Here is a 13660-nt window from a genome sequence, read left to right on the forward strand (position 1 = left end):
AGGCACTGCTCATCACCTGTCCAAAACAGTCCAACAGTGAAGCATGGTGGTGGCAGCATCATGTTGTGGAGGTGTTTTTCAACTGCAGGGACAGGATGACTGGTTGCAATCGAAGGAAAGATGAATGCGGCCAAATACAGGGATATCCTGGACGAAAACCTTCCCCAGAGTGCTCAGGACCTCAGACTGGGCCAAAGGTTCACCTTCCAACAAGACAATGACCCTAAGCACAGAGTTAAAATAACGAAGGAGTGGCTTCAAAACAACTCTGTGACTGTTCTTGAATGGCCCAGCCAGAGCCCTGACTTAAACCCAATTGAGCATCTCTGGAAAGACCTGAAAATGGCTGTCCACCAACGTTCACCATCCAACCTGACAGAACTGGAGAGGATCTGCCAGGAGGAATTGCAGAGGATCCCCAAATTCAGGTGTGAAAAACCTGTTGCATCATTCCCAAAAAGACTCATGGCTGTATTCGCTCAAAAGGGTGCTTCTACTAAATACTGAGCAAAGGGTCTGAATACTTATGGCTGTGTGATATTTCAGTTTTTCTTTTTTAATAAATCTGCAAAAATTTCAACAATTCTGTTTTTTTTCTGTCAATATGGGTTGCTGTGTGTACATTAATGAGGGGAAAAAAGGAACTTAAATGATTTTAGCAAATAGCTGCAATATAAAAAAAAGAGTGAAAAGTTTACGGGGGTGTGAATACTTTCCGTACCCACTGCCATATAATGTGTTGTCTGTCACTCCTCTCCTTTATGAAACCGAAGTAACATTAACGTCTCATTTTCTTTAGAAACTAACAAAGTACATTTGACACAAATGTGTTGTGAAGACAATTGATGGACATTTTCATTTGCATGGACAGTGATATCTGTAAGATCCAAGAGGGTATAGGAGACAAGATGGGGATGCTAATCCAGTCCGTTTCCACGTTCATCTTATCCATCATCATCGGTTTCAGTATAGGATGGAAACTCGCTCTGGTCATCTTGGCCATCTGCCCCTTGCTAGGCCTTTCAGCAGCACTTTTTACTAGGGTAAACTTCATCCACCCAGTCCAACTTTTATGCCGAAAACAAGCCTCTTATTGCAAAGCTTATATGTCTCGCTCCTTAGGTAGTGACGTCATACACTTCTAAAGAACAGGCTGCTTATGCCAAAGCGGGTGCAGTGGCAGAGGAGGTGCTTTCTGCCATCAGGACCGTGTTTGCCTTCAATGGTCAGCAAAAAGAGCTCGAGAGGTTTGTGCAGGATTTTTTATGCTAAAATCTTTGTAGTGGCTGGATAGTTAATACAGTACATCTCTTGCATTATAGCTCATTAGATTGTGCTGGTGTACCTAATGACATATTTTATGCCACAGGAACTGGATCTTTACATTTGTTGTCATTAAACCAATGCAAATTCTTTGGTGTATACATTACTTCACAGATATCGTAAGAGTTTGGAGGCCGCAAAGAAAATGGGAGTAGAGAGGTTGATAAGTTCAAACTTGATCATGGGCTTTACCTTTATGCTGATGTACCTGTCTTATGCTCTGGCCTTCTGGTATGGGAGTACACGCATTCTGAGTGAAGATAAAGAATACACCCTTGGAACTGTACTCACAGTGAGTAGAGACATTATCACCTAATTTGATTTATATGTTTTATCCAACCTTTATATAACCAGATGACGTCTCAACAATAAATTCAACAATTATTTAGGACACCCAAACGGTGTGGCAATTTTGTAAGTGCAATACTTGAGATCAGAGACAATTAAAAACAAAGGCACTGTTCAAATTATTTTCAATGTCTGGTGATAAAGGTAGAATGAAAGGCTTGAAGTGAGAGATGAGTTCTGATTGTTCCAGTTCAGTTTGTAATGTATTTCAAGCAAAGGGGTAGCAACAATTATCCAATTCGATCCAAAAACAAGTGGTAAATGTGATAAGAATGTAAGGCCATCAATTCTTAGGTATGTAGGGAATAGAGCGTAAGGAAGACAGAACCAAACCAAGAAAAGCTTTACACATCAGTGACATCAAGTGTCTACCTTAGGATACTCAAAGAAGGCCACTCAGCCTTGGTATACAAATCACAAAGATGAGTCAGGTGACTACAACCAGGCAATGTGAGCTTGAAGACAAAGTTCCAAAGAAAACATAAATCTGAGGTAAATATAATTCGGGACTAACACCATAGAATTACTTGGGTGGCTGTTAATGGCTGAATATTTCCTGGTATTTTACATTTATGTGGAAATACAGTTCAGCTTTATTTGCATTTAAAACCAGTCTCAGTGACCTGTGCTAAAAATATTCTGTAACAACCGTAAAGCAGCAGTCGAGGACTGTGACATTGGCCTAAAAAGATGGTACAATGTCTCACTGGCGACGATTAACTTCAGTATCCATTCCGGAAGATAATTTCACATTGAAAGCATGATATACACTGTATTGCCAAAAGTATTGGCTCACCTGCCTTGACTCAAATATGACTTGAAGTGACATCCCCTTCTTAATCAATATGATTTAATATGACACCCTTCTACCCTTTACCACTATAACAGGTTTAATTCTTCTGAAAAGGCTTTCCACAAGGTTTAGGAGTGTGCAGGGTTCTACACTAAGTTTTGCACTAGTAGCACTGGTGCGACCAACTTTTTCAGTTGCATCAACTTGTTCAGTTGGTCGCACCAGCACATGATTTGGTCGCACCATTTTTTGAGGAGATACAGCATGACCATGGCACACCGTAGTTTCAATTGACAGCAGGGCGCTATCTGCTGGAGGGGCGCACTTCAGCGCCCTCCTCCTCGGGGAAAAATATTTTAATAAAATCATAAAATAATTAGTGACACCCACTGGCACCCCTTTATGTTTTTGTCTTGAAAATAACAAATAGAATTACAAAATAAACTAAAGTAACTATGTTTGTCACTTGGCAAGTCACGTCACATGACGTGGGTGCGGATCTCAGGTCAGCGAACAAGCGATCAGTCACAACAGGACAGGTGATTTTAGTTACAATATTTTTCCATCATGAAAAGGACAGCTAAGCCCTCGGGTGCACAGTTCCGCAAAAGAAGAAAAGCCGAGGAGGAAAAGAAGTCAACATATAAAGTTAACGTTATGTCAACATATTTTTTAAATATCGTTTTGCGTAAAGAACATGTTATAGTTAGCTAGCTTGAAATAAAGTAAGCATTAGCTTAACACGCTGATGTCGGGTGAGCAGACGTCCTCTTTTTTGAGACCTAAAAATGTGCCCGGCCAAAATTTCAAACAAGTCAGAGATTATCCAAGTACTACGAACACCACACCCAAACCCTGCTGCGGTTGTTACCGCTGCTTATGCTGTAATTAAGTAACCGATTTGAACAAGTAATTACTTTGGCATGTGTAACGATTACACCCTTCTTTTTTTTTTATTAGTAATGCATAATCACAGCTAGACAATAATAATCTTATCTAGAAGAACTTAGAAGGGTTAGAAGGAAGCAAAAGGTGAATTATTTAATGTTAACCTCATTTGCTGTGGAGAAAATTGAAAACATGAGTAAATCTAAGGCTAGAACCTGACGTTATAGAAATTACAAATTTGTGTAATATCGCTCTCTCGTAACTACAACCCCAATTCCAATGAAGTCGGGACGTTGTGTTAAACAAATAAAAACAGAATACAATGATTTGAAAATCATGTTGAACCTACATTTATTTGAATACACTACAAAGACAAGATATTTAATGTTCAAACTGACAAAACTTGATTGTTTTTAGCAAATAATCATTAATTCAGAATTTTATGGCTGCAACACGTTCCAAAAAACCTGGGACAGGTGGCAAAAAAGACTGAGAAAGTTGAAGAATGCTCATCAAACGCCTGTTTGGAACATCCCAGAGGTGAACAAGCTAATTAGGAACAGGTGGGTGCCATGATTGGGTATAAAAGGAGCTTCCCTGAATTGCTCAGTCATTCACAAGCAAAGATGGGGCGAGGTTCACCTCTTTGTGAACAGGTGTGTGAGAAAATAGTCGAACAGTTTAAGGACAATGTTCCTCAAGGTACAATTGCAAGGAATTTAGGAATTTCATCATCTACGGTCCATAGTATCGTCAAAAGGTGTAAGCGACAAGGCCGAAAACCAACATTGAATGTCCGTGACCTTCGTTCCCTCAGGTGGCACTGCATCAAAAACCGACATCAATGTGTAAAGGATATCACCACATGGTTGTCCTGTTATGTTGAGACGGTGTTGTCTGCAGCTGCTGAATGTAACTAATAAAGTGACTTGTAACCTAACTTAGTTACTTTTAAAACCAAGTAATTAGTAAAATAACTTTCTACTATCTTTCTAAAATCCGACTGAAATTTGTTCAACTGAAATTTTTATTTTAGAACGCTTTTAATCCGCTATATGCTGAACGTCACGTGACCAACGCAGAAAACGGGATAGCTAACATAATGTTTATGCTACCCTAACGAGCATAACTAGGATTGACGACATGGCGTGGACGTGGAAGTTTAATGTTCCCGTGGGTGCTATGGCATTGTCCCCTTTGCCATTCACCCAAGTGAGGAGAAAGTGCTTTTACTCGTTTTGCCGAATCCAGAAAACAGTTGTGCATATGCCAGATTGGTCACTAATTATTCCAGAAATGTTGCCAGGACACAATGACCTGTAGTGTTTTACTTATAAGGGACCACCAGCTTTAAGCAGAGCAAGTACAAAAGTTGATTTCCAGATTTTGGGAATTTCATGGCAATTAATTGCAATTCATGGAGCAGGTCTTTGGAGACCTTACACGACTCACTTACACAAGGGGAGACTGCTAACCATCAAGGAGGCTACTCCGGACTTTCTGTCACCAACGTTCGCAAATCCGCTCAGTTTTTTCCCCGAGTTACTTACCGGAGCGGCGTCCGCGGTTTTCGCCGCATGGAGACGGAAGCGGCGCCACAGAGGTAAACGGGCCGGCATTCAGGTGAAACTCCGCAAGAGAGGACACAGATTAGCGTTCCCGTCGATCCACCTCGCAAATGTACGCTCCCTACCCAACAAAATGGACGAGCTTCATCTTCTGTTAAAGACCAGTAAAGACTTCGGATGTTCCGCGGCCATGTGCTTCACGGAGACCTGCCTTTGGGACGCTGTACCCGATGGCACCATTATGCTTCCCGGTTTCCACATTCATCGAGCGGACCGCGACATGGAATCATCGGGGAAAACAAAGGGCGGCGGGATATGCCTCTATATCAACGAAAAATGATAAAAATGGTGTACGGTGCTCAGCACACACTGCAGCCCGCATTTGGAGTCGCTATTTTTAAACTGTAAACCATTCTACTCGCCACGTGAGTTCGCATCATTCATACTGGCTGGCGCGTACATCCCGCCTCAAGCTAACACGAACGCCGCACTGCTAACGCTTGCCGAACAAGTCAACGAAATTGAAAAAAAACACCCGGACTCACCCCTCATTATTCTCGGGGACTTTAACAAAGCTAAACTCTACCACGAACTCCCTAAATACAAGCAGCACATCGACTGTCCTACCAGGGAAAATAATACTTTAGACCACTGCTACACTATGGTAAAAAACGCATACCGCGCTATTCCTCGTGCACCCCTGGGCTCGTCTGATCACTGCTTAATTCACTTAATACCGACGTACAGGCAAGAACTTAAATGCGCGAAGCCTACAGTGAAAACAGTGAAAAAGTGGACAAATGAAGCCAAGATGGAACTTCAAAGCTGTTTAGACTGCACAGACTGGAGTGCCTTTGAAAATTCAGCTGGCAGCCTGGATGAATATATGGACACTGTCACATCCTATATCAGTTTCTGTGAAGAGGTTTGTGTACCAACAAAATCTTTTCGCACATTCAACAACAACAAGCCGTGGTTCACTGCTAAACTTAAGCAGCTTCGCCAAGCTAAGGAGGACGCATATCAGAGCGGGGACAGGGCCCTGTATAATCGAGCTAGAAACCAGCTTACTAAAGAAATTAACATTGCAAAAAGAAACTATGCAGCAAAGTTGGAAAAACAGTTTAGCGCAAACGACTCTAAATCAGTCTGGCATGCATTCTAATCGCTGACTAATTACAAGCGACGATCCCCCCAAGCTGAGAACAATAGCACACTAGCCAACGACTTGAATACCTTCTACTGCAGATTTGAAAAGGAGAGTTTCACACCACACACCCACCCGGCCGCACCCGCGACCACAATCACAGCTCTGACTTCTGCGTTAACCATTCATGAACAGGATGTGAGACGCATCTTCAACCAACAAAAGATTAACAAAGCGGCAGGCCCGGACCATGTGTCCCCATCCTGCCTCAAAGTCTGCCCGGACCAGCTCGCTCCAATCTTCACTCAGATCTTCAATAGATCTCTGGAACTGTGCGAAGTTCCATCCTGTTTGAAACGCTCCACCATCATTCCAGTCCCCAAGAAACCTGCAATCTCGGGTCTGAATGACTACAGGCCTGTTGCTTTGACATCTGTGGTCATGAAGTCCTTTGAACGTCTCGTGCTGGACCACCTCAAGAGTGTCACAGGTCCCCTGCTGGACCCCCTGCAGTTTGCCTACCAAGCGAACAGGTCTGCGGATGATGCAGTCAACATGGGACTGCACTTCATCCTAGAACACCTCGACAGTGCAGGGACCTACGCGAGGATCCTGTTCGTGGACTTCAGCTCAGCGTTCAACACTATCATCCCTGAACTCCTTTCATCCAAGCTTCTCCAGCTCAGCGTCTCACCTGCCATCTGCCAGTGGATTTACAGCTTTCTGACGGGCAGGACACAGCAGGTGAGGCTGGGGGAGACCATCTCATCCACACGCAGCATCAGCACTGGGGCGCCCCAAGGTTGTGTCCTCTCTCCGCTGCTCTTCTCTCTCTACACGAACGACTGCACCTCAGCGAACCCGACTGTCAAACTCCTGAAGTTTGCAGATGACACCACTGTCATCGGCCTCATCAAGGACGGTGACGAGTCTGCATATCGACAGGAAGTGGAGCGGCTGGAGCTGTGGTGCGGCCGACACAACCTGGAGCTCAAGACTGTAGAGATGATCGTGGACTTCAGGAGGCATCCTTCGCCACAGCTGCCCCTCACGTTGTCCAGCTGCCTTGTGTCAACCGTCGAGACCTTCCTGGGAATTACAATCTCTCAGGACCTGAAGTGGGCGACTAACATCAACTCCGTCCTCAAAAAGGCCCAGCAGAGGATGTACTTCCTGCGGCTTCTGAGAAAGCACGGCCTGCCACCGGAGCTGCTGAGACAGTTCTACACAGCGGTCATCGAATCAGTCCTGTGTTCTTCCATCACAGTCTGGTTCGGTGCTGCTACAAAAAAGGACAAACTCCGACTGCAACGGACAATCAAAACTGCTGAAAGGATTGTCGGTACCCCCCTACCCACAATTGAGGACTTGCACGCTGCCAGAACTAAGACAAGGGCGTGCAAAATCCTCTCGGACCCTCCGCACCCAGGTCACCAGCTCTTCCAGCTCCTTCCCTCAGGTAGGCGCTACCGATCAATGCAAACTAGAAGTAGTAGACATTCCAACAGCTTCTTCCCTCTTGCGATCAACTTCTTAAACACCTGACCTACAATTCCATTACAACATGCTGGCAATTTTTTGACTTCGTTGTCACATTTCTGTGGGGCCAATTATGTATTACTCGTGCACTCACTGTAGTTGTCTCGCCATGCTGCACTATTTGCATATACTTGCCACTCTTGCCAGAGTAGCATCTGCTCCATTGCACACTGTTTGAGGAGTATCTGTAACATTTGCACAACCAACATTGTCCCAGATTATCGCACTACTCGTCACTTTAAACCGCATACACTCCTTGAAGTCTCAGCGCCCCTTGCACAATGGTCATTGCACCGGTCTATTGCAATATTAGTCATTCGAAGTGCTCTAAGTGCTAGAGGACTCTGCATCTTTTTGCACAATTGTTTTTTGTCAATGTCTCTGTCTCCAAAGTGTTCTGTAAATTGACTGTCTGTTGTACTAGAGCGGCTCCAACTACCGGAGACAAATTCCTTGTGTGTTTGGACATACTTGGCAAATAAAGATGATTCTGATTCTGATTCTGAGGATCAGAAGTGCATTTCAATACCGCTAAATATTTTTTGATTGTTCAGATTTTTGTTGTTTTTCAAATGTAAAATGTGAATTTTATTCCCCCTATACAAAACATTCGAGATAGAAATTTGAATCTAACAATGTTTTTTGTCTTAAGGTTTTATTCACTTTGCTCGCTGGAACATTCGCCTTGGGGCAAACTTCACCTAACCTCGAGGCCTTTGTCATTGCCCAAGGAGCAGCACACCAATTGTACACCATCATTGACAGAGTAAGGAGAATACATTTTCTCCCTCCATATTCATATTCATCTTTTTTTTTTTTTGTCCTGTTTGGCTGTTAGGTCAAGCAGAATGGAGGATCTATTTCCCATTTATGCCGGAACAGCTTTACTGTGTCACACTAGAGCTTTTAAGCTGCCGCTGTGGTTTCTTAGTATTATAATTTATATTTATTGAGAATCAGAATTGATCAGTCGAACAGATCAACGTTTCTAGAGGGGAGTGAGAAACAAAGACATAAGACAAAGGACTAATTGTAACCAAGATGAGAAAAGTAAATCATTATATATCGAGAACAATGAAACATTAGGGAAGGTGGACGACTGGTAGTACATCCGCCTCACAGTTCTGAGGACCGGGGTTCAAATCCCGGCCCCGCCTGTGTGGAGTTTGCATGTTCTCCCCGTGCCTTTGTGGGTTTTCTCCGGGTACTCCAGTTTCCTCCCACATCCCAAAAGCATGCATGGTAGGTTAATTGAAGATTCTAAATTGCCCTTAGGTGTGAATGTGAGTGTGAATGGTTGTTTGTTTATATGTGCCCCGCGATTGGCTGGCGACCAGTTCAGGGTGCACCCTGCTTCTCGCCCGAAGATAGCTGGGATAGGCTCCAGCACGCCCGCGACTCTAGTGAGGATAAGCATAACGGAAGATGAATGAATTAATGAAACATTAAGTGTGAGTGTTGTATGGGGAAGTAGTGCTACACCCTGTGAGGGAAGGACAGGACAAGAGAAGAAGCATGCAGGACAAGGGTCGTGAACCCGGCTGTACAACTGAAGAGTGACTATGTAAATTATAAAAGTCTCTAGGAGGTGAGTGTGAGTGAGGGGATACCCAAACAATTCGCATATTCAAGAGTTATTTGTCGCAATAAGTCAGTGGCCCCAAACCCAGCAAAAAAATCCCAGGGGTGTGTGCATGCAAGTGAATTGACACCGTTTCGCATGCACAATGACTGACAGAAGTGTCCCGTAATTGCTGTGGCTGCACCGCAGAGGATGAGGACCCCACCCAATCAATCGAGAGGTGGGATCGGGCCCAGGAGTCTACCCGAGCAGATGGGACACGTCCCACACCGAGGGACCCAGGGGGGGCCGCTGGCCCCATCGAGGCACCCCGACAACAGGCCACCGGGAGGAGGCCGCAGGGACCCAATGCCACCCCACCAGCCAAGCCCCGCACACCAACCCACACGCTAAGCCACCCCCCTCCACCCTCAGGAGAGCGAGACGCCACCCACCCCCAACCTGCAGGGCCCACGATGCAGCCAGTCCCCGCCCAGTCCGAGGGCGGGAGGGTATCCCTTGTTTGTTGGAAAGGAGGGTGGATCGGGGCACACGATAAGGGCGGGTCAATTCACTTGCAGCCACAGGGCATGAGAGGGGAGCCCCAACGCCAAGCAGTCATCCAGCCCAGGGGGCCCGGCCTCAGGAGCACTGCCATGAAGCTCAGTGAGAACCCACCTCCCCCCTTGTTACTATGACTGCCAGGTCCCCAACTGGCAGTCATTGGCCCTACCCTGTGTATTAGTGACCCCCACCCCACCAAGCGGTGTGGTGCATTAAAATCTGGAGAGGCCATTGAGCCGGGGTTAGGGGGGGCTGCCAGGCACTGCATCCTAACAGCCAAATCCCCTCCACCCAAGACACACCATCCCCCAGAGATGGATGTATGTGGTGCATTAAAAGACACATGGGGATGAGTGTGTGTGATGCATTAAAATCCAGGGGGGCAGGCAAGGCGGAGGGGTGTATTGCGCGCATATATCAGCGGGAGAGAAGCCAATTTTATGCATAGTGTACTGAGTAAAGCGTGTTCTATGGAGCACTATATATTGTATAAGCTGTAAATGTATTTATTCTTTTGTCATTCTAAACGTATTGTTACATATCTGTATCCAGTAGTTACGGTCAGCGGACATGGAAAGGTGTTCTTCCCATTTAGTGATTGGTAAGGGCATTGATTTAGTGCATGAAATTAGTTTATAAACTTTTGAGAGATTTATTTTACTTTGTGGAAGAAGCGTCACTATTTGCTTGACAACCCCCCCCCCGCGCCCTCCCTACCCTCAGGAGGCAAACTCCGGCTACCTCCATATTAATTGACTCACCTAAAGATACATTGATCAAAATACAAACGGAGGGAAGAACAGTATAAGACTTGTCCCTGGATCTGGATATACAAAGAAATGGTTTGCCTATATATTATATCTCTATATTTTTACAACGCCAATTCCAATGAAGTTGGGATGTTGTGTTAAACATAAATAAAAACAGAATACAATGATTTGCAAATTATGTTCGACCTATATTTAATTGAATACAATACAAAGACAAGATATTAAATGTTCAAACTCATCAACTTTATTGTTTTTCGCAAATAATCATTAACTTTCAATTTTATGGCTGCAACACGTTCCAAAAAAGCTGGGACAGGTGGCAAAAAAGACTGAGAAAGTTAAGGAATGCTCATCAAACACCTGTTTGGAACATCCCACAGGTGAACAGGCTAATTGGGGACAGGTGGGTGCCATGATTGGGTATAAAAGGAGCTTCCCTGAATTGCTCAGTCATTCACAAGCAAAGATGGGGCGAGGTTCACCTCTTTGTGAACAAGTGCGTGAGAAAATATTCGAACAGGACAATGTTCCTCAACGTACAATTGCAAGGAATTTAGGGATTTCATCATCTACGGTCCATAATATCATCAAAAGCTTCAGAGAATCTGTAGAAATCACTGCATGACCGAAAACCAACATTGAATGCCCGTGACCTTCGATCCCTCAGGTGGCACTGCATCAAAAACCGACATCAACGTGTAAAGGATATCACCACATGGGCTCAGGAACACTTCAGAAAACCAATGTCAGTAAATACAGTTCGGCGCTATATCCGTAAGTCCAACTTGAAACTCTACTATGCAAAGCAAAAGCCATTTATCAACAACACCAAGAAACGCCACCAGCTTCTCTGGGCCCGAGCTCATCTAAGATGGACTGATGAAAAGTGGAAAAGTGTTCTGTGGTCCGACGAGTCCGCATTTCAAATTGTTTTTGGAAATTGTGTACGTCGTGTCCTCTGGGGAAAAGAGCCAAAGAACCCTCCGGAATGTTATGGACGCAAAGTTCAAAAGCCAGCATCTGTGATGGTATGGGGCTGTGTTAGTGCCAATGGCATGGGTAACTTACACATCTGTGAAGGTACATACAGGTTTTGAAGAAACATGCTGCCATCCAAGAAACGTCCTTTTCATGGATGCCCCTGCTTATTTAATTGCTCAGTCATTCACAAGCAAAGATGGGGGCGAGGTTCACCTCTTTATGAACAAGTGCGTGAGAAAATAGTACAGTTTAAGGACAATGTTCCTCAACATACAATTGCAAGGAATTTAGGGATTTCATCATCTCCGGTCCATAATATCATCAAAAGCTTCAGAGAATCTGTAGAAATCACTGCATGACCGAAAACCAACATTGAATGCCCGTGACCTTCGATCCCTCAGGCGGCACTGCATCAAAAACTGACATCAATGTTTAAAGGAGATATCACCACATGGGCTCAGGAACACTTCAGAAAACCAATGTCAGTAAATACAGTTTGACGCTACATCCGTAAGTGCAACTTGAAACTCGACTATGCTAAGCAAAAGCCATTTATCAACGACACCCAGAAACGCCGCCGGCTTCTCTGGGTCCGAGCTCATCTAAGATGGACTGATGAAAAGTGGAAAAGTGTTCTGTGGTCCAACGAGTCCGCATTTCAAATTGTTTTGGGAAATTGTGCACATCGTGTCATCCGGGCCAAAGAGGAAAAGAACCATCCGGACTGTTATGGACGCAAAGTTCAAAAGCCAGCATCTGTGATGGTATGAGGCTGTGTTAGTGCCAATGGTATGGGTAAATTACACATCTGTGAAGGCACCATTAATGCTGAAAGGTACATACAGGTTTTGGAGAAACATATGCTGCCATCCAAGCAATGTCTTTTTCATTGAGGCCCCTGCTTATTTCAGCAAGACAATCCCAAACCACATTCTGCATGTGTTACAACAGCGTGGCTTCATAGTAAAAGAGTATGGGTACTAGACTAGCCTTCCTGCAATCCAGACCTGTCTCCCATTGAAAATGTGTGGCGCATTATGAAGCGTAAAATACGACAACGGAGACCCCGGACTGTTGAACAACTGAAGCTGTACATCAAGCAAGAATGCGAAAGATTTCCACCTACAAAGCTTCAACAATTAGTGTCCTCAGTTCCCAAAGGTTTATTGAATGTTGTTAAAAGAAAAGGTGATGTAACACAGTGCTAAACATAACCCTGTCCCAGCTTTTTTGTAACGTATTGCAGCCATAAAATTCTAAGTTAATGATTATTTGCTAAAAACAATAAAGTTTATCAGTTTGAACATGAACTATCTTGTCTTTGTAGTGTATTCAATTAAATATAGGTCGAACATGACTTGCAAATCATTGTATTCTGTTTTTATTTATGTTTAATACAACATCCCAACTTCATTGGAATTGGGGTTGTATGAGAATTCATTTCATCCACTGTAACCAAACATCAATCCATAACTGCGCTCAAGAGAAGCCATCTCTTACTCTACAGAAACCACCTATCGACAGCTCTTCGGAAAGTGGCTTCAAGCCTGACTCAGTCAATGGAAACATAGAGTTCAAGAACATTCACTTCAACTACCCCTCAAGGCCAGGAGTCAAAGTAAGATCCTCACTGACATGCAGTAGTATATCTTAATCTAACAGATAAACCCAGCTACATATTCATACTCCTTTCCATAACTTTCATCTTTTGCAGGTATTAAACAACATGTCCCTGAGTGTGAAGAGTGGACAGACCATCGCCTTAGTGGGAAGCAGTGGCTGTGGTAAAAGCACCACCGTCCAGCTGTTGCAGAGGTTCTATGATCCTCAGGAGGGATCTGTGTGTACACGTCTAAACCCTTTCACTCAAAATATAATATTCAGTCATAATAGATAGACACATGTTGAATCAAATCAATCCATTGCAACAGTGAAGAAAACTTGAAAAGAATCCTTTCCTTTTCCTATTTGTAGATATCTATTGATGATCATGACATCCGTTCTCTCAATATCCGCTACCTGCGAGGGATGATTGGCGTGGTGAGTCAAGAGCCTGTCCTTTTTGCTACTACCATCGCTGAAAACATTCGAGGTGGACGAACCAATGTAACACAGCATGAATTAGAGCAAGCTGCCAAGGAGGCCAACGCTTATGACTTCATCATGAACCTTCCCGAT

General features: G+C 44.1%; 1 protein-coding gene across 1 annotated transcript in view; it reads left to right on the forward strand.

Moving 5' to 3' along the window:
* The window catches only part of LOC133479106 (ATP-dependent translocase ABCB1-like), a 28676-nt gene that overhangs the window by 3393 nt on the left and 11623 nt on the right, over nt 1-13660 (forward strand). Inside the window, 7 exon segments of the mRNA XM_061775619.1 lie at nt 872-1043; nt 1123-1247; nt 1438-1615; nt 8259-8372; nt 12990-13100; nt 13197-13322; nt 13457-13660. Of these exon segments, the coding sequence (XP_061631603.1) occupies nt 872-1043; nt 1123-1247; nt 1438-1615; nt 8259-8372; nt 12990-13100; nt 13197-13322; nt 13457-13660 (1030 nt within the window).

This window comes from Phyllopteryx taeniolatus, chromosome 6 (assembly GCF_024500385.1).
Source record: "Phyllopteryx taeniolatus isolate TA_2022b chromosome 6, UOR_Ptae_1.2, whole genome shotgun sequence".
Classification (NCBI taxonomy): Eukaryota; Metazoa; Chordata; class Actinopteri; order Syngnathiformes; family Syngnathidae; genus Phyllopteryx; species Phyllopteryx taeniolatus.